This window comes from Marmota monax, unplaced genomic scaffold (assembly GCF_021218885.2).
Source record: "Marmota monax isolate L192 unplaced genomic scaffold, Marmota_monax_Labrador192_F-V1.1 WCK01_AAM20220418_F8-fsc00041, whole genome shotgun sequence".
NCBI classification, from domain to species: domain Eukaryota; kingdom Metazoa; phylum Chordata; class Mammalia; order Rodentia; family Sciuridae; genus Marmota; species Marmota monax.
Window position 1 is genome coordinate 14,368,668 of NW_026695238.1, and position 27,236 is coordinate 14,395,903.

At 38.1% G+C, this 27,236-nt stretch overlaps 1 protein-coding gene across 8 annotated transcripts in view; it reads left to right on the forward strand.

Annotated features, from left to right (window-relative positions):
- Dis3l2 (DIS3 like 3'-5' exoribonuclease 2) overlaps positions 1–27,236 on the forward strand; it is a 335,522-nt gene that overhangs the window by 95,018 nt on the left and 213,268 nt on the right. For all 8 annotated transcript variants that reach the window (XR_009226292.1, XM_046439665.2, XM_046439664.2 and 5 more), the window contains one exon: positions 18,714–18,948. Coding sequence is in view for 7 of the 8 variants with exons in the window: in XM_046439665.2 (XP_046295621.1) it covers positions 18,714–18,948 (235 nt within the window). In the remaining variant the exon portion in view is untranslated. The remainder of the gene's footprint in view (positions 1–18,713; positions 18,949–27,236) is intronic.

Here is a 27,236-nt window from a genome sequence, read left to right on the forward strand (position 1 = left end):
TGATAATTTATTAACAGTTGGAGAATTTGTCCATTTCATCTAAGTTGTAGAATATTGGGCATAAAGTTATTCATAGTAGTCCTATATTATCCTTTTAATGTCTGTATGATTTCTTTTTTTCTATTCTTTTGTGTATGTGTGTGTGTGTGTGTGTGTGTGTGGTGCTGGGGATTGAACTCAGGGCCTTGGTGCATGTGAGGTAAGCACTCTATCAACTGAGCTATATCCCCAGCCCTCTTTATGATTTCTAATGATTACCAATCACTTTTATTTCTGATATTAGTCATCTATGTATCAGTTTAGTGGAAGGTTTATGAATTTATCAGTATTTTAAAATAATTTGTGATCACATTCATTTGATTTTTCAGTTTTTCTGTTTCATTGATTTTCCCTAAAGTTTATTATATCTTTCTTTCTACTTATTTTGGGTTAAACTATCATTTCATTTGCCCCCTTCCCTCAAACTTCTGAAGTGTTTGTCAGGTTTCCTTACTGTGATAAATATCTAAAGTGATCAACTTACAAATAGGAAAGGTTGATCTTGACAGTTTTAGAGGTTTCACTCCACAGTTGGTTATCCTTGTTGCTTTGGGCCTGTAGTGGCACATTATGGCGGGAGTGCAAGGCAAAGCCAGACTGCTCACTTCATGGCCAGGAAGTGAAAGAAAATGAGGAGATTGGAGTTCCACAGTACTCTCCAAGGACACACCTCCCATGATCTACAGACCTCTCTCTAGACCATACCTCTTAAAGTTTCTATCACCTCTCAGTAGCCAAGCTAGTTCCAAGTCTTTAACACACAAGCTTTTGGGAGATATTTAGATCCAAATTGTAGCAAGGTAGAAGCTTGGCCAACTGATGTAAGCTCTTCTTTTTCCCTCCCCTCTTTTTATTATGGGCACTTACTATAGGTACATAGTTTCTACTAAATGCTCATCATACAAATTTTGATGTTTTATTTTTATTATGATTCAGTTTGAAACGTTTGAAAATTTTTGTTGACCCATTTATTATTATTAAGTGTAAGTGTGTAGTTGAATTTCCAAATACTTAGGAGCTTTTCTAGATCTACTGCTGTTATTCATTTCTAACATAATTATGTTAGGGTCAGAGGACATACTCTGTAAAGTATCAGTGTTTTGAAGCCTACTGAGAATAATTTGGCTCGGCATATAGTCTTGGTAATTGTTCTGTGTACAATTGAAAAGAATTTTTATTCTGCACTTGTTTAGTGTCTCTTAGGTTAAGGTGGCTGCATGTGTTGTTCAAGTCTGTGTCCTCACTGGTATTTTGTCTAGTTTTATTATTTATTGGTGAAAATAACTGTGATTGAGAATTTATTCATGTTAGTTTTTACTTTATATAGTCTGAATATTTTTTATTAAGTACATATATAATTATAATCACTGTTTTACTAATGCATTTTCTCTTATCGACATGAAATGTTCCACTTTGTTCCCAGTAAATTCCCTTTTTTCTTAAATTTACTTGTATTTCACTTTAATGCAGTCACTTAAACTTTGTGTTTTCAAAGATGGGAAATAAGAGGGAACATTTCTATACTTATATGAGATGAAGGGAGCAGTGAAGTAGGGGGCTGAGGGTGTTCTCAAAGTTCAAAGCCCTCAAGGCAAGAAGTAGTGGCCAGAGCACACCTGCTGGGGTTCGTCTTTTGTGGAGGGAAGGGTATCCCTTGACCTGTGGTTTCAGGCGGAAGGAAGGAATGGATGGTTGTGGATACCACTTAGATTTTTAGAGTTGACCATACCTGAAATCTGTTTTTAAAATCTAGCAATAGGTATAGTTTCCAGCATGCCAGAAATCATTAATCAGAGAAATATGGTTTCAGTTTCTGTTATCAATAATGAGGATAGAAGTTTTGCATGACTTTTCAGGTAATTGTTCATAATCTCTTAGTAGTGAACTGGCTGTATGGAATATTCTCTGGAGTTGTGGCCCTTACATTGGTTCCTGAAAAATTTTCATTGTACGTTGCCTGATTTTTCTGAAATGATCTGATTTGAACTTATTTTTCTGTAAGTTCAAATCAGTGAAGTGTATCTCCCAGATGAGAAATATATTCTTCTGCAAGTTGGTATGATCTGATACTGTGTCTACCTATGTAAAAACATTAGATACAAATGATCTTTTTTTTTTTTTTTGTATTTGACAAGGTGTTTAAACTTTTCAGGTTATTTTCTTTCCTGTATATTGTTACATCCCTGATTTGATACTACATCAAAAATTGTGTTGGTTCTACATCTTTGACTGAGGCAAGCTCTGAAAATTTTGCAAGTAGATTTCTATGACAAAAAATACAGAGAATTGTCTTTTAAAAGAATTCTATTGAAGCATTTCTAAAGAGACTTAAGCTTTATCCTTTAGTAGGATCGAAAACTAGGCCACATTGGGGAAGTGATTGGGGAAGTGTCAGTGCAGTCCACCTCCTTGTTGTGGTGATTGGTGCAGGGTGAGCAAGTAACCTGGATCAGTCATAGCAAATCTGATCCTGTGACTGTACTACAGAGTGCCTTAGCAAGAGCTTCTCTTTCTTTTCCCCGCTGGCCTCTAAGAGAGTGAGATGTAAATCTGGAGCTGCTGGCATCCTCCTTGCCTCCTTCATCCTTCTCTGTGGGGAGAGGGCCACCCTGGTAAGGGATTTAATACTGAGAAAACTGAGCCGAGACACACTCTTGCATGCACACACCTGCACACATGGTCCTGTAAATATTATCTGAGCCTCTCCATGTGGTCAGATAAACTGCATTACATAAGCTCATAGATTACTTTTATAAAACCTAGACAATTCAAGTTGTTTTTTCAGTCTTTTGCAACTGAAACAAGAATTACAAATACATTGGATATGTTTTAGAGACTTAAGTCAGAATGCAGTAAATAGAAGAGACAAGCAACCACTTATGTACAAGGTTGAGATCTGAATGGTAAGATCAAGAATAGAAAAGTAGTTTCTCCAGGTAAGAGAAGTCCATGGAAGATTTTTAGTAAGAGAATAATGTAATCTGACTTTTATTTCTGGAGATTTAAAGGATGGTGTCACTGAGAATTCCAGGGAATTTGTGGAGATATAAGAGCTTGTAAAAGGATAAGTGAACAATTTGGTGACTAACATGTTAAACATTGGAAACGGTGAAAGGTTGTAAGCTTGAATGGCCTGGAAGAAAATGATGATGATATTGGGAGAAAGGGAAGAGCAGGAGCAGGACATGCTTTGAAGGGAAGGAGCAGGGTAGTTGTGAATGTTTTGAGTTTTAGGTGGTAATGGCACAGGGAGTTGTCTAAGAAGTACTGCTGAGTTTAGGTAACAAAAGTAGTCAGGAAAAGAATGAGTTTTCCTTTTTCTCTTACTTACTCCCCATTCTTCCAGGGCCCCTTGAGGTTGAAAGAACTTAATATCAGCAGCTGCCCAGCTGAGAAGGGTGTGGGAGTTTTCTCAGTGTGATGTCCCATGAAGATGCTGTGAGTCTAAAGGGGATAACACTAATGTCACCTAAAGGATGATCTAGGTGGAACATCTAGGCGCATGACTGGACTTTGCTATTTACTTGCTTTGTAGCCTTTGTAACTTTGTTCAAGCCACTTAACTTCTCCAGGTGTTTTCTTTTCTCTTCTTTTTTGGTTTGGGGTGGGGGTGCAGTGCTGGGGTTGGGACTCAGGTACATGCTAGGCAAGTGCTCTACCACTGAGTTATAATCTGAGCTTCATCCCCTCCAGGTTTTAGTTTCTTCAGTTGTAAGATGGTGGCAGTAAATATCCTACCTCCTATTAAGTTATAGTAGAGTTTCAGTGAGGAAATGTATATAACATATTTTGTAATTTACAGAAAGTTCCACAAAACTGTTCTGCATCACTGTGGTTTAAAATGGGCAGGCTGGGCACAGTGGTGCTCACCTGTAATCCCAGCACTTGAGAGGCTGAGGCAGGAGGGTGGCTTCCAGGCCAGTTTGGGCAACATAGTGAGACCCTGTCTCAATAAATAAATAAGACCAATCTTTTGAATTGTCTATACTGTTGCACATCTTTTTCTAGATTTGAAGTTAATCCTTGGAGCTCATTTGCAGTGTGATACAGTGCTCTTCAGAATGGGTTCTAAGACAGGGCCTCTTTGTAAGGCAAAAGCCACATGGCCTTATGAAAAAGGCAAGAGACTCTTAGGAGTTAGACATTTGACTGTTAAAAATCGTAGCCAAAATTGTATATTGCAGATTGCCCAGTGATATCATCTTGTGTGTGTGTAGAGGTAGAAATTGGGGAAATGCTTATTACTTGGACAATAGTTATCTTTTTGACTGTGGCATTTATCAACACTCTTTTACTCAATGAATACATATTCAGCACCTACTATGTGTTAGACACTGTATTAAGTGCTGGTATATAGCAGTGAGCAAGTGGAAAAATTTCTTGTCTTTCTCAAGCTTACAGTCCACTGGGAAGGACATCCCAACTTTAGATAATATAGTCTATGTAACATGCTCAATAAGTAATAATTACTAAGGTGGAAAAATTAAGATCAATATGAATGTGGGGAGTGGGTGTGAGATTTTAGGTAGGATGGTCTTGTCGGGAAGATGCTTTGAAAAAGAACTGGGGGAGTGGGAGACCCCTCCATGTGGGGACTTAAGAGAGCAGCAATGTGAGCTCAAGGAGTAACAAAGAGGCCAAGATGGAGAATTGTGGCTTAGGGAGGTTGGAGAGCTTGGGGGTGAAGACACAGACATACAGGGCTTCTGCATCTTCATTGTTAGGATTTTGGTTTTAGCTCTGACTGAGATGGAAAGGGTTAGAGGGGTTAGAGCAGAGAAGTAGCATAATGTGACTTATGTTTAATAGGTTCACTCTGACCACTGTGTTGGGAGTAGGCTGAAGGGGCAAGAGCAGAAGCTGGAGACCTGCTGTTGCCCATGTCCAGGTGAGAGGTGATGGAGACTGAGCCAGGTGGTTGCAGTGAAGGTACAGCTGATAGAATTGACAGAATGGATGTGGGGCAAGGTGGGGGTGTTTGTTAGGGAAGGGATATCAGCTGAGTGATGGGTAGGAATGGCACAGGGTTTTGGGCTTAAATAACTGGAAGAGTGGAGATAATTTGTTTGTGTAAAATGGATGAAAGCTGCTTATGGATGAACTACCAGAAGCAAACAAAATTCCTGATAACACCCACATCTTTGAGAATATCTACAAATATGTCTTTAAGATGATAGTGTCCTTGGTTGTATTAAAGTGAAAGAGGCTCATTGGCAAACCTTGTCAAGAACTCCCTGTGGAAATATCAATTGCTTCTCTTGACTCCAAAGTATTTCTTGAATAGTATATTATACTTTGTCCCAAGTGTGCCATTAAAGGATTTGAAAGTTTGTTCAAACATGTGTGGCAAGTGAGTGCTGTCACTGAAGCCCAGCCAGAGGAGCCAAGAAAGGAAAAGCAGCCCATAACTGGACTTCCTGATGTGCATTTGCACGTGTCCCAGGCTCTGGTGGTGGGCTGCGGGACATGGTCTCCTGGGCCCAGCCTTCAGCTGACACTGTCTCAGCTGCCCCAATAGCAGAAGTGTTCTATGGACAGAGGTATCTGTGAATCTTTTGGAAATGCTTCATTATGCTAAGTTGATAGCAACCTGTACACAAGGGTAATGTAATAGAGTTTATATGCTGGAATACTTTCCCCATGTAAATATAGACTTTTGTATGATATTAAATAACACCCTTCAAATATGGCCTTTGTGTTCAAGGAAGCATTTTTTCTATATCAGTATGCAGGGAAGCTATGAAATTTCTCACATTTGGAGTTTGAGTAAGCCGGCCTAATGGAAATGTTATCTGATATTTTTATTTAGGATTCTGTTTGAATATTTGGTTACAGGGACTTTTTTTTTTTTCTGTTTGCTCCCCAGTTTTGAAATACAATAATATTAATTTTAAAAGGAAGGGAAGAAAGATCTAATGCACATTAAACAGGTATGAAGTGGCCAGTTCCTCCTCTTGATTCTGGTGAGTTTCAATTGCTTTTGCAGTTGGTCTAATTTACTGCACAGTGCAGACAGTTTCCCCCATTTCTGGGTGGCAGAAGGCTACTTTACAATTAGAAGGATCAGGAAATAGCTTTCTCTTCTTTTTCTGGCTGTTTGTGACTTTTCTTGCTAAGGCTGATGTGTTCAAATTGGGGCACAGTGAACTTATATTGAAAATTAAATTATAATTTAGATGTGAAGGCTTAGAATCACTTTAGAAAAATGCATTTATTTCAGTGTCTTCCAATTTTATTCACTCGTATATATTCATGTTTGCCTGTTAAGTTGGTTCAATCTCTACCTATTGACTGTTTCCCGGCTTCCAGACACATTGTGTTTAATGGAAGACATTGCAGTACCATGTTGCATCACATGAACATGCATTTTCATTTTGTGGCACTTACTTGATAATTATTTATTTATCTCCCATTACTTTTTTTTTTTTTTGCAAAAATCCTTCTTTTAAAGCTGATTCAAATCTTATTCAGAAGAAAAGGGAACCAATATTTATTATGTTTTATGTGCTAGGCATTGTGGGAGACTCTGGGAAATATAAAGGTGAATGTGACATGTTTTGCTATCTGGAGGAGAAATGTGGAAACAAATAAATGGAATTTAGCCTGATCAAAGAACTCTACAATGAAGGAATAGCCAAGGACTAGCAGTGGTCCAGAGGAAGCAATAGAACTCTTCTGTACAGAGGGAGAATAGCAGCGGAGCATTCACAGAACAGCTGGCTCTTCATTTTTACTTGCCAGGCCAATTGAAGGTGCAGCGGCATTTCACGTGATGGGTGTCAGTGATGGAGCTGTGTGTGCAAAGCTCACTTGGAATCTGTCTTCAGCTCCTGTGGGAGAGTTCCTCTATAGAATTTGGGACCAATACTAGATTTAGAACCCTAGACCTGTGCATATGTGACAGCTCTGCCATTTAGGACCTGTGGGTTGTGGCGTGTCTGAACTTGTTTCCACCTTGTGAGTTGGAGATGATGATTCTCCTATGCATCACCCAGGATCAGTGTGTGGATCAGATCTGCAAATGTGTATAAAAGCACAGGGGAGAGTGTGCAGCATGAATGTGACAGTTATACTGAAAGCCTTAGTGCTTATTCATTTATTTTTGGTACTGGGGATCAAATCCAGGGGCGCTTAACCACTGAGCCACATCTCCAGACCTTTTTTGTATTTCATTTAGAGACAGGGTCTCACCGAGTTGGTTAGAGCCTCACTAAATTGTTGAGGCTGGCTTTGAACTTGTAGTTCTCTTGCCTCAGCCTTCCCCAGCTGTTGGGATTACGGGTGTGCACCACCGTGCCCAGCCTTAGTGCTTATTTTGATTCATGTATTCATAATTATTTTAAATTCTCTCCATTTACCTAACTCCTGTTCTTGTTGGACCCTTTTTATTTGAGTCTCTCCTCAGGGCTGTTTTTAACTTCTCTTCTCAGTGGACACTTAGCCTTGGGACACGTTTGCATAGCTGTTAGCTGGTGGTGGGTAACTCTCTAATCTGATGTCTGTCTTCAGTCACTAGACCCATGTTTCCATGTGTTGCCTGGGTGTTCCTCATCATCTTGAGCTTCTGGGACTGAAGACTAAATCTTTTCCCCCCTATTGAAGTGTGCCTCCTTTTGTTTCTTTTAGCTGAATTCAGTGTCTTGCAATGAACTTTGATCCTTCTCCCTTACCCTTGCTTCAGTTGTTCTTCAGGGTTTTAAAATCTCTCCATGGAGTTCCTTTTTATTATTAAATCATTCTCTTGCTGCCAGCATTGTGGCACACACCTGCAATTTCATCTGTAATTTCTCTCCTCCACCAGTTAGCAGGTAGGTGAATTTATAGGCATGAGGCAGGAGGGCAACATAGAGAAGCCTCTTCTCTAAAAAAGAGAATCAAACAAACAACAAAATCTTTCACTTATTATGTTCTTAACATATTTCAGGCTCCTGGGCTAAGAGTTTTTCACATAATGTCTCAGTTCCCACAACAACCTTATGACATTCAATGGTTTTGCCCCCATTTTAAAGACGGTGAAACTAAGATTCAAAGAGATTAAGTAGCTTTTCTAAGATCACATAGTTGGGAAGTGACAGAGCCCCAGTTGGGCGGGCTTAGGGTTGGTGCTGGCTCTTCTTTGTTGCACTCACTTTATAATGAAGGCAAGTTTCAGCAAAATGGCATTCAGGCCTCTTCACACCTGTTTCAGTGTCCTCTCCCCTCCTGCTGTGCATGGTCACAATTGCTTGCTATTCCTAAATGAGAGTTTGCATTTTCTTATTGACTTGTGTTTTTACATGTGTTTTTCTTAGCTTAGACTTGTCTTTTTCATGTTCTCACCTATCAATCCTGAGGAAGGCAGGCAGGGCATTGGACTCAGCCAGGGTTTGGGTGTCAGAGGATCTGTTTCTGCTTGACCTTGAAGCCTTGCTCTGTCCCATAAAGGGCTGGACCAGTTTATATTCATGCCAGCAGCGCATTGCTGCACATTCTTGTTAACATTTGGTTAACATCTCATCTGTCGAGAGTTTTAGTTTGTATCCATCTGTGGGTGTGTGGTATCTCCTTATGGATTAAACTTGTATTTCTCTGATGTCTCATGAAGATGAGCTTCTTTTCACCTTCACTGGCTATTTGGCATTTCTATTTTGTAAAGTACAAAGTTTTACCCCATTTTTCTGGTGAGTTTTCTGTCTCATTGATATGTAGGAGGTCTTTATATATTCTAGATAGAGCACTTCCACGTCTTTTCTTTTCAGATTTCTCTTATAGTAGCTGAGAATGAAAGGAAAATTTAAATCTTGAGCTTAATTTATCTTATTTTCTTTTGTGCTAGTGCTTTTTATGTGTGTTTAAATTTTTTTAAACATATCTGCTCGTATCATTTTCTAAAATTCTGCCAGCTGTTTAGATTAGCATCATCTGTAGCCATTTTTCTCACCTTCTGAATAGTGTCTCTGGCCAAAGCAGTATTCTTGTCTTTGAAGTAGACTTTTCCAAGGCACACCACCATTCCTTGGCCAACATAGGCTTTTATCCTTGGAAAATACAGAAGTCACACGTGCTGTACCTGCTTCTTTTCCCAGGACTTATGTCTCTTCCTCTCTTGTGTCTCTGAATTCAAGATTCTAAACTTAGGTCTCTCCCTGTTCCTTTGAGTGCTAAGCTTCTCACAGCTGCCTTTCAGTTTCATCCATCCCTCATGGTCTTTCAAGGTCCTCTCCGACCCCCTGGGTTCTACTGCAGAGGCCTGGAGGCTCTTCTCTGTCCTGCAGAACAGAGGAATTTCTGTCCAATGGAGAAAGGGCATCACCTTTTCCCCTTAGCACACTGCCACACCACTCTTTCCCAATTTTACATTCTGAAAGAAAACAGTAGGTACATTACAGACTTATCCTCCTTGTAAAACTAACAGTGTGGGGGGGGTATAGCTGACCAAAGTTTCTGCATGTACTTGTGTGTTTGGGGACAGGGTAAGAGATTATAATTGTAGTGTGCTATTTCTTGAGCCTTTTAGTAGCTGCAGTTGGCACTTAGAAAGTACTTCACTTCAGTTGCTCTTCTCCTGTTTTCATTGTTTATTTTTGTTAGCAGGGTTTAGGTGATGCCCATCCTACTCTGCTCATGGAACAAGACTGAGAGTGAAAAAGTTCTTTTGACCGAGCAATTTGGTTTCTTACTAATCTGTTTCTATCCTGTCCTCCAGAGACTAGCCTAAATCTTCAAGGGAGAAATAATCCCGTTGCAGCATGCACTCGGAATAATAAGTGCAGGCAGCTGTTTCACCCTCTCAGGTCTGTGGAGAAACCAGAGGAAATTTAAAAGTCCTCAGTTAACCAGGTCAGTAATACATCCATTTTCCTCAGGACTTTCCTTTCATTCAGAGCTCTCCAAAATAGTGATCTGTCTGAAGTGGTGGCCTTTGGCTCCAGATCCGTGACTTGTGGTACTTGTATTTTCCTTATAGAGTTTTTCTGTCTGTTGCTGGGAATTTTCCTGTGGAGGAAGGGCTTACTTTTTCATCCAGATCTCAGAGGGGATCTGCTCATCTTCAAAGCTGGGAGCTGCTGGATTAGGCTTTCTAACTTTGTCAAGGTCAACCCCATAGAAGAAAGCCTATTAACTTTATAGATTCCAGGAAAACTGGGCTACTAGTTTCTAAATCACATACACGTGTGACTGAAAACCTCTACAGATATTTGAAAGTAAATAAGTGGATAATGTCTTTTCAGACAGTGGTAAGGACAACAATGAAAAGTAAAGTAAGATCAGGGAGAGAGATAACAGTCAAGAGAGGCTGTTTTAGTTAATGTGGTCAAGGAAACTCTGATAATTTTTGTATTCTTTTTTTTCCCCATTCTTCCACCCATTCTTCTATATGTTTATCATCAAACGTTGAGCACTTAGATTGATTATGCAGGTTGCTGTAGAATATACAAAGATGTAAAAAATATAATTTATAAATAGATAGTCTTAAAGGATGACATAAATAATTTGCATAGACAACATTAGCATAGTAAAGAAGTTGAAAAGTATCAAAGGAAAGGTGTAAATAATTTGCTTTGGGTCTGTTAAAAAATGGAGAGTTATTGTTTGTTGGGGTGTGTAGCCATTGGAATTAGGCCTTGAGAGATGGATAGGTCTTACATATGTGGAGATGTTATATGAAATTTACCTTCTTTCATTCTTAATCCAAGAGATAGTTGATTACCTACTGTGTACCAGGCCTCACCATTATCACTTCATGGAGTTTATAGCTGATCAGGGAAGACAGTCCTGGCAAGTCTCTGAATTGCCATATTCATTCATTCCTTCAGCATATATTTGAGAGGCAACTAAATGCTATTCTCACTCTCAAGAGTATAGCAGTGAGTAAAATCGATGGCTTCTGTGCTCAAAACTTAAATTCTCGTTGGGGAAGCAGAAAAAGTACTGTATTTTGAGAAAGTAATAATGGCAGTGTTCAGGAGAGAGGACAGCGAGGTGGGGCTATTTTAGTTAGGGTCAGTGAAACCTCTCTGAAGGGTGGACATTTCAGTACTTCAGCAAGGAGATAAAGGTTGCTTGAGTTTATGTAGTAACAGGGGAAATGGCATGAAGATACTTCTTGGGCTCTTCTGATGGATTGAATGTGTGGAATGAGAGGGAAAGAGTCAATTCTGATGCCAGGATTTGGGGCTGGAGCAACAGATGAGAGGTGGTGCTATCTGCTGAAAGAGGTGGCACTGGGTGAAGAGCAGGTTCTGGTGGGAATCAAAGGTTCTCTTGATTCAAATGAAGACATCAGGTAGGTGATTAGATTATAAATCTGGAATTGAAGGGAAAGATTGAGGCTGAATGTGAGTGTAGATGGATTCGTATCATTCATAAATTCTCTAGTTATATGGAGTAAAAGAGATTTTCAAGACACATAAACCCCAGTTGATTAATGTCATTTATTACCTAATCAGTATTTAGATCTTCCTGATTCTCTCTCTCCTTTTTCTTTTTTCTTTTCAAAAATTTCAGTTGGTTAGTTAGAACCAGAATATGAGTATAAAGCCCACATATTGCCTGTAGTTGATGTGTGGCAAGTATAGATAAGTTCACCCTTTCTTTTTTTTTTTTGTGATTTGTCTGTTGGCAAAACTGGGTCACTTTTCTCTAAGTTTTCCCATATTGTATGTTTTGAGTATGATATTTTCCTATTTTTAGCATGTTCCTCTGTTTCCTGTGTCAGATGAGATCTAGGTTCAGGTTTTTTGTGGGGAAGGGGGGGGGGGGCTACTGGGAGGCCCTCTAACACTGAGCTATATCCCTAGCCCTTTTTAAATTTTTTTATTTTGAGACAGGGTTTCACTAAGTTCCTGAGGGCCTTACTAAATCGCTGAGGCTATCCTTGAACTTGGGATCCTTTTGTCTCAGCCTTCTGAGTCACTGGGTTTACAGTTGTGCACCACCCTGCCTGATTCTACTTCCTTTCATAGTGAATCAGGAAGCATTTCGGTGCTTATTCTTTTTATGGTATTCATATTGATCAATGGATTTAGATATTGCCACTCTGGTTTTTCTATTATAAAACTCCTTCCCAATCATCTCATGATTTATTGGTGTTAGCAACTGTGGATGAACATTTTCTGAATCCATTATTTCATTAGGATTGGCAAAATGGTGATACTGAACGTCATTTGTTCCTTTTTATTTAGTTAGCTGAAACACTTCAGAAGAACTTTACCTCATCAACTCTTAGGTTCCTCTGAGGTATATTTGTATAGGAAAGGTGGTACTAATTCTTAGAATTCCCTAAAGTTGACCAGAGAGAGCCATTTCATGGTAGTTCATGAGTTCTTTAGACAACACCCATCACAGCCTTACCGCCTCCTTGTTCTCCTCATATGACAAGATGTTCCAGGTTTATCTTGTTTATGTGCTGGTCTAGGCTTGAGTTAGCCGTTTCCCCAAGGAAACATCCCTGTTCTTAACCAATATGAGCTAAGGAATGATTTGAGAGGACATAGATTTTGTGACCTCATGATGATTTCCCTATGCCTTTTGTTCTATTATTATGAACCCAGGGTCAGCAAACAAGAATGAAAATATTTTTAAATGCAACATATTAATTTATATTTTAGTAGCACAGTTTTGAGTGACTTGATTTACAAGTCCTGTTACCTTATAGCATTTTTTTGCTTTAGTAACTCAACCATGAGTTTTATGCCTAAAACACAAATTCTTGGGAATAGGTCATCTAAACCATGGAGATTGTCACAAAGTCACAACTGGGCTACTTTTAAAATGTCTGTATGGTTAAGTTTACTATACTCTGTTGTTGCTCTTCACTAATCTCCTCTTCCCATTGACTGTTCCTTGAACTTTTTATGCATGAACCAAAGTATAATTTTTAACAAGGAGTGCTTTAACAAGAATCATGGTGCTTAAGGAATTCTGTGTGTGTGTGTGTATGTGTGCGCGTGCGTGTGCACGCGTATGTGCGTCCCCACACACTTATGCACATGTGCATACAAAGACTGCCTTTGTTGTTTAGCCTTCAAATTGTATGAAGTCAGAATTCTGGTTTCCCATGTTGTATTTTCTCAGTGGCTTGTTGGACCATACCATTAGGGCAGAAATTAATACATAATAGCAATTGAAGGCCTGGGCCCCTTTTTTTAATATCTTTCGAGGGTACTGGGTGTGTTAGTGTGCACCTGTAGTTCCAGCTTAGACGGAGGGTAGCTTGAAGTCAGGAGTTCAAGATCAGCTTGGGTACTATAGAGAGACTCCTTCTCAGGAAAAAAAAAAAAAAAAAAAGAAAGAGTGTGTGTGGATTTATGCACAGAACGATAGAGACTGTATTTTACTTGCTAGTTCAGCTTTACCTTGTCACTAATTTTGTTGTTGTTTATTTTGCCCCCAACTCCTTTTGTTATTGTTGTTGTTGAGGTAAAGCTATGCGTGAGGATAATATAGGACTGTGAAAGAAAAGAACTGAATGTGGAGGAGAAAAAGTTTATTTGGGGCTCACAGTTTTAGAGGTCTCAGTCCACAGACTGCTGACTCCATTGCTCTGGACCTGAGGTGAGGCAGAGCATCATGGCAGAAAGGCATGTGGAGGAATGCAGCTCAGGACATGGCCACGGGAAGCAAAGAGAGCACTTTGCTCACCAGGGACAAAATATAAACCCAAAGGCATGCCCCCAATGAACTACCTACTCCAGCCACACCGTACCTGCCTGCAGTCACCACCCAGTTAATCCATTCAAGTGGATTAACACACTGATTAGGTTAAGGTTCTCAGATTCTACCATTTCATCTCTGAACTTTCTTGCATTGTCTCATACGTGAGCTTTTGGGGGATACCTCATACCTAAACCATAACAAGGACAAATCAACAGAGCAGTGATCAGGCTGAAGCCTTCATGCCTTAGACATGGGCTGTGTTATCTCCTGCTGTGTTTGGGCCACTCTCACATAGCCCACGATTGGCTGGATTCTTTCAGGATGGTCAGGAGCAAGTGTTCCTAAATATTATTGAATTCACCATGTGTGTTTAAGCAAGTTGATTTGTTGATTTGAATTGTATGAAATTCTTTCTCTTTCATAATTTGTTGTAAAATTCTCCCATTCTCAAATAAGCCAAACTCAGAAAGTCAAGGGTAGTTTGTTTTCTCTCATATGTAGAAACTAGAGAGGTGAAAGGAAAAGAAAGGTGAGAGAATCTTATGAAAATTGAAGGGAGATCAGTAGAAGAGAAGAAAGGGATGGAAGGAAAGAGAAAATACTGGGGAATAATACTAGCCAAATTATTACATTGTTATATTGTGTGCCTGTATGAATATGAAACAACAAATCTCACTATCATGTACAACTATAATGTACCAATTAAAAATATAGAAAATAATTCTCTTGTTTTCTGAATAATCTATTTTGGATCAACTACGAAACCAGGACTCATGTGCAAGGCAGATGCAGAGACGGAGCTGGTTTTCTCATTGTATAAATGCAGTCCTCGTTGTGGCTTCACTTGTGTGTGTTCTTGCAAGAAGGGACCTGAGGAAATCTTTTTCTTTTTGGAGATGGCTGGCCTAATCTGTTGAACTTTTTTTTTTTTTTAAACTAGCAAAGGAAAGGAGTCTTGTTTGTTTCTAAACAACTTCTAGAGAGAATGAATGAGTGAATCAAAGAATGAATCTGACAGTAGTCAAAACAGCAAAAATGAGAAGAAAAATTCCATTACTTTGTAAGACTAGGAATGAAGGGTTTAAAAAATATTGTTTTCTCAGAAAAACTTAATCATTGTTTACCAGTTTTTCTGTTTCTATATATTTGTAAAGTCAACTTTTTAAAAACTTTGGGAATATTCTAAAATTTACTCTTTATTTTTTGTGATACTAGTGACTGAACCCAGGGCCTTGTGCAGGCTGGGCAAGCATTCTACCACTGAACTACATCTACAGTCCCTTTTATTTGTATGTTGAGATAGATTCTCCCTAAGTTCCCTAGATGACATTGAACTTGTAATTCTTCTGCTTCCCAAGTAGCTGGGTTTACAGGGTGTACCACCATGCCTGGCTGGAGCATTTGTGTTGAATGTGTATTTCTTGGTCACATTTTACTTTGGTTTTTTAAGTGGACATTATAATATTATTTATCTGGGGATGATTGTATTAATTGGAACCTGTGGCATTAAAATGGCTTGGGAAATATTTAATAGCTTTTTCTGCCTTGTATAAGATGAAGATGTTTCATTAAACATGGTCTTTATGTGATTTAATTAGACTGTTAATCTGATTTGTTGAAGGTAGGCATCAGTTTTGAAACCTTTGGCTAAACTCAGGAACATCTTAGCCCTATCAAATGTAAACGCAAGGAGAAACAGACACTACTTTATGCAAGCTTCTGCTCTGTTGTTGCTTCCTCTGAGGGGCTGCCTAGCTGCCTTCCTGGTGAATAGCCTTACCTTCTCTGTTCTGTGTTCTAGTGTCTGTCTGTCTGTCTTTCTTTCTTAAAAATTTTTTTTAGTTGTAGATGGACACAACATCTTTATTTTCATTTATTTATTTTTTATGTGGTGCTGAGGTTCAAACCCAGGGCCTTATGTGTGCAAGGCAGGTGCTCTACCACTGAGTCACAACCCCAGCCCCTGTGTTCTAGTTTCATGCTGTTTATTTTTACTTGCACTGTCACTCAGGTAGTTGTATTCACTGAGGCATACTTGGCACTTGAAACAGTGCTTCACACCTTGAGACGGACTGCATAATCATTTGTTGAATGAGACCTATGTTCATCCCGTTAGGATGTAGCCTCATGAGGTGCACAAGGTGGGCCTTCCAACAAGTGTCCAAAGAATGAAAGGAATGTACTACAAATGGCGATCAAATTTGTTTTTTTATATTTATATATACAAACATGCAATAATTTTAATTTGTATGCTTGAATTGTATAGATTTCTCAACCAGAAAGATTACTAAAAATGCTGTGGTGTTGCAAGTAACATCTAGAACCTGTGGTTTGATGCTATATTTTTTTTATTTGTTTTTTTTTAGTTATACATGAAAGTAGGTTTCATTTCAGTATAATTGTACAAGGATGGAATATAGCTTATCCTAGTTAGGACCACATTCTTATGGATGTACATGGTGGTGGGATTCACCATGGTTTATTCATCTAAGTACATAGGGAAATTATTTTGGATTCATCTTACTATCTTTCCTTTTCTTATCCCCTCTCCCTTCCCTTTTTTCCTCTTTGTCTGATCTATTGAATATCTGTTCTTCTCCTTCTAACTCTCTTTTTGTGAGTTAGCTTCCATAAGTCAGCAAAAACATTCAATCTTTGGTCTTTTAGGACTGGCGTATTTCACTTAGCATGATAATCTCCAGGTCCATCCATTTACTTGCAAATGTCATAAAGTCATTCTTCTTTATGGCTGAGGAGTACTCCATTGTGTATATACATGCTACAACTTCTTTATTCATTCATCTGTTGAAAGGCACCTAGCTTAGCTGTTATGAATGGAGCTGCTATAAACATTGATGTGCCTGTGTCACTGTAGTATGCTGATTTTAAAACCTTAGGATGTAAGCTGAGGAGTGGGATAGTTGATTGACAATGGATCTATTACTAGTTTTTTGAGGAATCTTCATTCTAAACAAAGAGGATATAGAAAATTTAAACCAACCAATTTCTAGTAAGGAAAGTGAAGCAGCCATCAAAAGCCTCCCAACAAAGAAAAGCCCAGGGCTGGATGGATTCTCAGCAGAGTTCTACCAAACCTTTAAAGAAGAACTAATACTAATCCTTCACAAATTACTTCACAAAATAGAAAAGAAGGGAACTCTTCCAAACACATTCTATGAAGCTAGTGTCACCTTGATACCAAAACCAAAGACACATCAAGGAAATAAAACTTCACACCAATATCCTTGATGAATATGGGTGCAAAAATTCTTACAATATTGGCAAATCTCTTACAAAAACATTAAAAAATGTATACCATGATCAAGTAGGTTTTATCCCAGGGATGTAAGGTTTAAGATTGGCTCAGTATACAAAAATCAACAAATGTAATTCATCTTTAAGTCTTAATAGTCTTAAAGATAAGAATCACATTATTATCTCAGTAGATGCAAAAACAAAACAAACACTTGACAAAATACGACATCCATTCTCTTTTAAAACATTATTATTTAGAAATAATAGGGGTAGAAGGAACTTGTCTAAATATTATAAAAGCTATATATGTTGAACCCAAGGCCTCATCATTCTAAATAGGGAAAAATTGAAAGCATTCCCCCTAAAAAACAGAAACAAGACAGGGATGGCCGTTTTCACCACTTCTATTCAACATAGATCTTGAAACTCTAGCCAGAGCAATTAGGCAAAGGAGCCCTCTCCTTTAGGAAGAGGAAGAGAGCTCAATTATCTCATTTGGCGACATGATTCCGTATTTAGAAAACCCAAAAAGCTCCACCAGAAAACATCTAGAACTTATAAATGAGTTCAGTAAAGTAGCAGGATACAAAATTAATATCCAGAAATCAATTGCATTCCTATATTACCAGACATGAGCTGAAAGAGAAATTTGGAAAACCATTCCATTCACAATAGCCTCAACAAAACAAAACAAAAAAACAAACAAAAACTTGGGAATCAGTTTAACAAAATAGGTGAAGGACCTCTACAATGAAAACAGAACACTAAAGAAAGAAATAGAGGAAGACCTTAGAAGATGGAAAGACCTCCCTGTTCTTGGACAGGCAGAATTAATATTATCAAAATGACCATATTACCAAAAGTGTTATACAGATTCAATGCATTTCAATCAAAATTTCAATGATGCTATCTTTCTTTTTCTTTTTCTTTTTTTTTTTTTTTTGCAAATGTGGATGGATTTATACTCAGAGTTGTAGTTGTTTTGATGACTGAATGATACCTAATTTATTTTAATGTAGTGCCCATAAATGTCCAGAAATGCTGTCATGTGATTCTTATGTGACAAGGTCATTAAGTGGATTAGTGTCTTGATTTTTTCCCCTCCTTTTTGCTTGTTTCATAGAGTAGATGTGCATCAATCTAGGTGCTTTATATACCAATTTGAGCCTCAAAATGGAGAAACAAGACTTCATATTTAAAATTTTTTTTTGTAGTTGTAGATGAACAGAATGCCTTTATTTTATCTGTATATGGTGCTAAGGATCGAACCCAGGGCCTAGCACATGCTCTGCCAGTGAACTACAGCTGCAGCCCAAGACTTTATATTTTAATGAGAACATTTTGTGGACTCTGGTTCATATATAATTTTGTCCCCTCTCCCCTTTCATTTTGTATTCTAGTGGTTTCACTTGGGAATACAGTCATATTCTTTGTTGAATTCTCTTATCATTTTCGAACATGCTGATTCGTTCTATAGGATGAACTCTTAAGAAGCAGCATGATACTTTCTGGCATTCAAGACCTTTGGGAGAGAAGGGATGAAAGTGTAGATCAGGAGAATGAGAAGTGGATATAGTCTTGATTCAGGGTATCTTGAAGAGCTGAGTATCAACCTGGCATTGCTGGAGGGATTATCTCACATGGTAGTTTGTACACCTGGGAAATAAGAGCTCTTTTTCAAACTGTGTGGTGAATGTCTAATGCTGTCAGCTTCTGAATGTATAGTTTTTCTCCTTAGAAAAGAAAAAAAACTACTCCACAGAGTTTTTCTCTTTCTTCAGGTAATTAAGCCAGAGAGCAATGACAAAGAAACAGAAGCTGCCTACGAGTCTGATCTTCCCGAGGAGCTCTGTGGACACCACCTCCCACAGCAGGCCTTGAAAGGCTATAATGATAGTCCTGATGTCATTATAGAGGCTCAATTTGGTGACAGTGACTCAGAAGATGGACATGGAGACACACAAAATGTGCTGATTGATGGTGTTGAGAAACTCTCAGTTCACGCTCAGGACAAGGGTGAGTCCTGGACTACTGCCTGACATTCTGTTTTGTGAATGATTAAATATTGGAATTCTCTCTCTGTGACAGAAGAAGTCACACAGCACAGTTAATATATTCCCAGTGACTGACCTGTGGCAGCTTTTAGCTGTCTGACAAGTTTTTAGCTGCTGGTGGTAAGAAAGGGGACTGAAGTTCTGCCTAGCGGTTCCTGTGAGCAGTGGTTGCTGTGGCCATTTTCCTAATGGGCTTTGAGTTGTGTCAATAGTTACCTTCAGATCTCCCACCCTGTGGTGGTTGTGAACAGAGTTACAATTCATTCCTTCCTTCATCCTCCTCTCCCTACTTCCTCCTTCCCCTTCCTGTCGTTTTTGGGGGGTTATTGAACCCAGGGCCTTGTACATGCCAGGTAAGCACTTTGCCACTAAGCTGCATCCCCAGCCAGAATTAAACCAGCCTTAAAATTCTTATAAAAAAGGACTTTAGTAGGATTTTTCATTACCTTTAAAAATTATTTTGTCATTTGTGGTGGGCATAGGTCACCCTAAATTTTATGAGCAGATTATCTTTTGAAAACATTTTGATTCTAAGCCTTTAAGAAAGCCATTCTTATTTTCTTTGATTAACATCTAAGCTATGCAGGAAAAAAGCAGTTGCAAACACACAGATGAAGTGTTGTACCCAAAGGCCCTGCCTACTTTAGAGAACTGATGAGTAAGGTGCATTGACAAGTTGAGTATTCCAAACTATAGGTTTCTAAGAGGCTCTAAGTAGAGGGAGTGTATTTTCTAGACAAATTAATACCTCTGTGTACTCTGAAATGGAGAAGATTTAGCAATACTGACCTAGCCTGGCTGATTAGATGATGGGCTTTGTTATCAGGCAGAAGTCTCTGGCACAGTCCCCAAGAAAGGCTAGAAGGGATGCCAGAAGATTACTAAAGGAGGATGTTCAGTAGACAACTTGTGATAGGAACTGGCGAGCAAGCCCACTGCATCCTGAAGAAAGCTGGAGGTGATTTTAGGAACTGACTGTAAAGGATGACCCTGTTTTTCTCCACTGCTCATGGGGTAGTGAGCTGGGCCAGGGAGCATGTTCTGAAAGCATGCATCCTTTTTGGTGGCAAGTACTACTCATTCAAAATGACTTTCCAACTTCAAGAATTGTCACTGCCACCTGCCTGCCACCCCAGGTCCACTGACTTTAGGGTATCCATGTTCCTCTTATTTTATAGTAGTTCCTCTTGGTTTTGCTTAGATAACTAGTGGTTTCACTGTTCAGGGTTCAGCTAATTTCATTTGGATGCTTAATTCCTTGAAGTTTCATTCTTCTAGTGTTTTGCTTTCTTCTTTAAAAATGGTCAAGTCCTGTGCTACCCTGCTTAATGTGCATGTGTATTGTCATGGCAGTGTCAGTTCTCTTGTCTTTTTAATGAGAAGAGAGGGAAGTAACCAGGACCCTAAATAGTCAAGTCAGTAAGATCACAAAGGAGAGAGAATGACAGGACAGAGCCAGGCAAAGAAATACTTTAAAACACATTGAGTGTTTGGCTTTAAGCTACTTTGCCGAAGCCTAGCCCTGGAGGTTGTGCTTGACAGATCTCAGCAGCCTCTTTTCCCCTGGGCTCCAAGTTCAGTGAATAAGATTCACCTTAGTTTCTTATTAACAATTAGTACAAGTGCAAGGGTGAGAAAATACTGATGGATGTAAGTGAGAACAGGATTGATGTCTGGGTTGGGTGCTAACAGTTCACTTTGCCCTTTGGGAAACCCTGATGCCAGACCCATTTTTGAGGTGTTTTGTGTTGTAATTCTCCTCCCTCCCTCTGACAGGTAAATAAGCATTGAGTGCTTTACAAGTTCACTGGATGTATGCTTTTTTTCCCTTATTTTTTGTCCATTCTTCCTACCCATTATTATTTATATTGCTTCCTTAGTAGCACTGACCGAAGGAACAGCCTTCATCCTTCCTCAGTATCTGGTACAGATTTCTTTTTCCTGCTAGCCTCTAAATAGAGAGTTTGTGAAACCACATGGCTGTTTCTCATTTCTTGCACTCTTGATATTTAGGAAAATTGCAATTTGCTCTTTTAAAAATCACTGTGTTTTTAAGGGTATTTTAACCAACTTCTCTTGCTCAGAATAATATAAAATCTGGTTACAGTTAAGATATTGGTACTTTTTGCACCATTTAAGGTTTTGAAATTTGTTATTGAAACAAACCGTAACCTTAAGAATACCATAAACTTTTCCTTAGACTTCTAGAAAGATTCTTTGCTTTATATTGTACTTGCAAATATATTTTTAAGCCTAGTTCATGCTTGTGTTCGAAAGTGGGTTTTTTTTTGTTTGTTTGTTTTTTAGTTTTAATATAATGTTTCTTTACTCAAAGCAAATGGTACTGCATGTGTATGCATGATTTCTTCCTATTTGCCCAGGAAACTTTCCTATCTTTATAATTAGCATCAGTTTCTCTGGTGTGGGCACCAGAGCCCCAGTTGCCTGCAGAAAGTATCCATCGTTGTGTTAAAAGGAAAGTTCCCTGAGCCTCTCAGACCCACATAGGAGTTTTCTTCAGGGAGAGAGCAGGAGTACACATCATCCTGAGCCATTGGGCAAGCGAGCTGAAGACCTGGGACCTCTTGAAAGTCCAGGCCCACAGTGTCTTGAGACTGAGCTTTTGCTGCCTTCAAGCACCAGCTTTGTTGTTAACATAGAAATCTGTTGTCTATATATAAAGACTGCTGTCAGGTTCCCCTGGTATGAAATGTATCAGGGGCTTCAAAATTGTTTGGATAAGAGTTTCCTGGTTTGCAAGTGCCAAAGGATAAAAATCATCATAGCCAAATAATACTGAATCTCTGCACCTTTCATCACCAATAATCATAAGAATGGTTTTGGCCTCTGAATCTTGTGAGCATGACATCATCAGGCTATGATGTACGTTTTCTGCCCCTACTCCAATAGGGCCTGCCAGAGATCTTTCTCGATTTTCTGGTCTAGAGACAAGCCTCTGCCAGTACCTGATGAGTGAGCATAGGTTTGAAGTATGAGGTTGATGACTCTTCCAGTTTTGTATCTGGCAGCTTCTGCTGTTTTCTGGAGAGGAGGCTCCATGTGGATTTTTTTTTTTTTTTTTGGTACTGAAAATTGAACATAGAGGTACTTAACTTTTGAGACACATCCCTAGCCCCCTTTTTAATATTTTATTTAGAGATGGGGTCTCACTGAGTTGCTTAGGGCCTCGGTAAGTTGCTTTGAATTCACGATCCTCCTGCCTCAGCCTCCGAGCTGCTGGGATTATAGGTGTGAGCCACTGTGTCCAGCTCCATGTGGAATTTTTAATCCCTCCTGAGATTTGAATCCAGCTCTTAGTACTTCTGTCAGGGCCTTCCCAAGTCATCACTAGGAGTCAGGTAAACCCCCCTTTTTTCCTCCCTTAAGGTTATCCTCCAAGACAGTCTGTTTTAGTACCTAGGTTTCCTTAAGTTCTCTTTCCTTATTCCCCTTTGGCTGAGAAAAAGCAGACTCAGGTGATTATTGTAGTGTGATAGTTAGGGGTTATTGAAACCCTAAGAACCCCTTATCCAGATTGTGTTTTGAACCTCAGAGCTGAATTTTTCTTTCTTTCTCAGAGCTTAGTTTCTTCTTTTGCTAGCTCCTACTCTGTATAATGATGATTAATACAACTAGAAGACAGTTTGTTTCAGTAATTATATTAAAAATTAAGTGTCTATCAGTTTACATCAGCCACAATTTTTGATCATTGTTTTGTGCCAGTCTTTAAAAATCTGACTTAAAAAAAAATAAGCAAAGTCTTGTTCAGATTCCTTTTAGAAAAGACTGTAGTGGGGATTTTTGCTTCCTTGTCTTTTAAACTAGGTAGATATTGTAGTCATATTAGATAGAGATAGCTGGTCAGAACCTGTGATATCCTAAGACCCTAGTCTTATGCCAGACTAGCCCATGAAGTCTCCAAGGAAATATATGCACAGAAGACAAAGCAAACAGAGGTGTTATTTATTAACTGAGGCTTTTATTCACTCCAGAATGATTTCACAGTTTTCACTCCCACTAGCAATGAATGAGGCTGCTTACATCATCACACCCCTACAGAAAAGTAAGATTTTCCAGTTTTCAAATTTCTGTGATTGAAAATAAATTGCCTAGTCATATCATTTTCTCAATGTTTTGTCAGGGTTAGGTTTTTGTTGATTTGCAGGAATTTATTATTTTTTTTTGTAATGAACTCTGTTTCAATTTAGATATAACAGATTATTTTCTCCTATTCTGTCAATCATTTTTCTATTAACTTTGTCTGCAGTGTCTGTCACAGAACAAAAATTTTTATTTTTGAAGTGACAACATTAACCATATACTTATGTGTGTTTCTGTTTTTACATCTCCTCATGTCGTCTTTCATTAAGTCTACAGTGTGTTTTTTGATGAACTTCATGATGCTTATTCTTCATTGATTGAGATTCTCATCTGGTCTCCTTTCCTCTCTCTCTGATGCTGAACCATCCTTGAATTCCTAGAAGAAATCCTACTGAATCCTGATGTGTTATTATGTTTTAAATATACTATTTGATTCATTTATGTGCTTTGGAGTGTAGAATTTTTGTGTCACATTAGAATGGATCTCAGATTTTCTTGTTATCCAATATTTAGAATCAAAATTATAATAGCTTCATGAAATACCCTCATCTGTTGTTTTAGTCATTTTTTTGTCATTGTGACCAGAAAGACATGACAAGAACAATGTAAAGGAGGAAAAGCTTATTTGGCACTCATGGTTTCAGAGATCTCAGTCCATAGATGGCCTGCTCCATTGCTATGGGCCCAAGGTGAGGCAGAATGTGGTGGAAAGGCAGAGCAGAGGAAAACAGCTGAGGACGTGGTGACAAGAAGCAGAGAGCTCCTCTTTTTTTTTTTTTTTTTTTTTTGAGAATTTTAATATTTATTTTTTAGTTTTCGGCGGACACAACATCTTTGTTTGTATGTGGTGCTGAGGATCGAACCCGGGCCGCACGCATGCCAGGCGAGCGCGCTACCACTTGAGCCACAACCCCAGCCCCAGAGAGCTCCTCTTACCAGGGACAAAATATAAACCCCTGTCACTCTACCTCCTACTTCCTCCAGCCACATCCTGCCTGCCTCCAGTTACCCAGTTAATCCATATCAGTGGATCAATCCGCCAATTTAAGTTTAGGTTCTCATAACCTAATCATTTCAGCTCTAAATATTCTTACATTATTTCACATATGAGCTCTTGAGGGAAACCCCACGTCTAAACCATAACATTGGTTTTTGACGTCTGTATTTTTCTAGAACAGTTTGTATAAAACAGGAATTAACTGTTCCTTAAAATTTGGTAAAACATATTGTAAAACAGCTTGCACCTGCTGTTTTTCAGTAGGCAAGATCTTTGCTGTTTTAATCTCTCTCACACTAATTGGTCTGTTCAAGTTTTATATTTTTTCTTGTGCCAATTTTGGCATTCAAATTTATTAGCGTATAGGTAGTTCTAATACTATTTAATATTCTTTTATTATTAAAAAATATCTCTGTGTTGGTACTTTTTCATCCTTTTCCATTCTTTATTAATCTTTTTTCTCCTCTCTTTTTAAATTTTTGCTAACTCTTGCTTGCCAAAGTTCTATCTTATTAATCTTTACAAAGAATAAGTTTTTTGGCTGTTACATTTATTTATTTATTGTTGATGATGGTGTTCTCTATATCATCAGTATTTGCTCTTTATTATTTAATTCCTAATTTTGGGGAGCTTTGCTTTTATCCCAGTGTTTTGAGTTTAATACTTAGCCTATTGTATTTTTTTAATATTTATTTTTTAGCTATTGTTGGACATAATACCTTTACTTCACTTATTTATTTTTATGTGGTGCTGGGGATCGAACCAGGGTCCTGCACATTCGAGGAGAGTGCTCTACTGCTGAGCCACAACCCCAGCCCCTAGCCTATTGTATTTAACTTTTCTTGTTTCCTTATTTACATTTTTAAAGCTATAAACATCCTTCTAAATATATCTTTAGTTATATTTCATAGATTGTGATAATGCAGCATTTTTGTTATTCAGTAATTTATTATATAATAGACGTCTAAGTAGTCATTATGCTCTCTCTCCTGGTAAGCAGTAAATACAGCACAGGTCATATTAAAGTATTTATTATTATATTAATATCAAGTTAATTTAATAAAATAACAATACTTATTAATAAATGTTAACCTATAAGTAACTTAAATGTTACTCTTAAATATTTGATGTATAAAACATTTAAATCTTTTATGTCCTTTATGACAAACTAGGTTAGTTGTTTATTAAGGCTATTTTCTTCCTTCCTCCCTCCCTCCCTCCCTCCCTCCCTCCCTCCTTCCCTCCTTCCCTCCTTCCTTCCTTCCCTCCTTCCTTCCTTCCTTCCTTCCATTGTAGTTGGACACAATACCTTTATTTTTTATTAATATTCTTTAGTTGTCATTGGATCTTTAATTATTTATATGTGGTGCTGAAAATCGAACCCAGGGCCTCACACATGCTAGGCAAGTGCTCTACCACTGAGCCACAACCCCAGCCCCCATCCTTTATTTTATTTATTTATTTTTATATGGTGCGAAGGATCAAACCGAGCGCCTCACACATGCTAGGCGAGCGCTCTACTGCTGAGCCACATCTCTAGCCCCAGGCTATTTTCTAACTTTTTTGCTAATTTTTTTTTGTTAATGTTTAGTTTATTGTGTTATGGTTAAAAATGGTCTGTATGCTTAATTCTTGATAATTTATTGACCCTTTATATATTACATGGCCGATATCTGTAAATATTTTCTTGTGTGTTTTGAAAGAAAGATGTGTATACAAAGTCTGTGTATATAAAAACTTACTTATTGTTCTTTCTTTCATAAACTTTTGTTTGTTTGTTTGTAGAGTCTTGCTATGTTGTGCAGGTTGCCTTTGCACTTGTGATCTTCCTGCCTTGCCTCCTAAGTACTACTTATTATTTTTGCACTTAATCTGTGAGAGGGATGTTTAAAAATCTGTGTCAGAAGCTTTTGCTTATTTTTATTTCATGCAGTTATATCAACTGTAGTTTGATATCTTTTTGAAGTTGTTTTGTCAGGTACATATATGCATGCATACTCACATGGATATATTTTGGTAAATATTTATATACATGTTGATCACTGATATTGAGCATTTGCTATGTGCTAGGCCCTGAGGATTTTGTCATTATTCTTCAATAAATTTAATTAGTTAATTCTTATAGTATACCTACTCTCCATTTTAGGAATATTGATAGTATCTATCTTAGATAAAAACTAATAGTTTTTCTTCCCAAGAAAAAGAAAAGTTTCATAGTTGGCAGGTGCACTTTAGAATCACCTAGTAGCTTTTAAAAACTATCAATGCCTGGATACCACTCCAGAAATTCTAATTCTAGTTGATCTGAGATAGGGATTAGCATTGGTATTTTGGAAAAAAGCTCTCCAGAGTTCCAACAATTCTCTTATGTAGCCAGGTTGAGCTGCCTTAGGACCAGTCTCAGACTTGTCCTCTTAGTCACTATGCTCTCTCTCCTGGTAAGCAGTACACACAGCACAGGTCAAACATTTCATAGTGTCCAGTCCACAGTGTAACTATTGAATCAATCCAAGATCATCAGTGGACACTAAAAACCAGGAAGGCTCATCAGGAGTAAGATATTTAATGGATTCAAAGTATTGTGCCATAGTTGACTTACTAATTAATTTTACTGAGCAAAATGTCCTTTTTTAGTAGGCAGATTTGGTGGTCACCTCTTTAACCAGGTAGACAAGCTTAGTAGTAGAACAGCCTGACATTCTTTTTTTTTTTTTTTATAATTATTATTTTTGGTTGTAGATGGACACAATACCTTTGTGTATATATGTGTGATATATATATATATATATATATATATATATATATATATATTTTTAAATCTGAGGATCGAACCCAGTGCCTCACACATGCTAGTTACAACCCCAGCCATCACATGTGAAACATTTATACCAAAATGTTCTACCTCTATCAAGCCTCGAACCCCCTATGTCTAGTATACCAGAAATACAGAGAAACTAGAACAAGTTTAATGACACCAGGGGAAGAATAATAAGATAAATCCAATGTCATGAAAAACAAAAAGCAAGGGAAGCTTTTTCTAGGGGAAGAAAGCCCAAAAGGGATATAACCAAAAATAATGTATAAACCTTGATAAAATCCTGGATTGAGGAAAATATATGATAACTTCTACTAAGGAAATTTAATTTTAAATT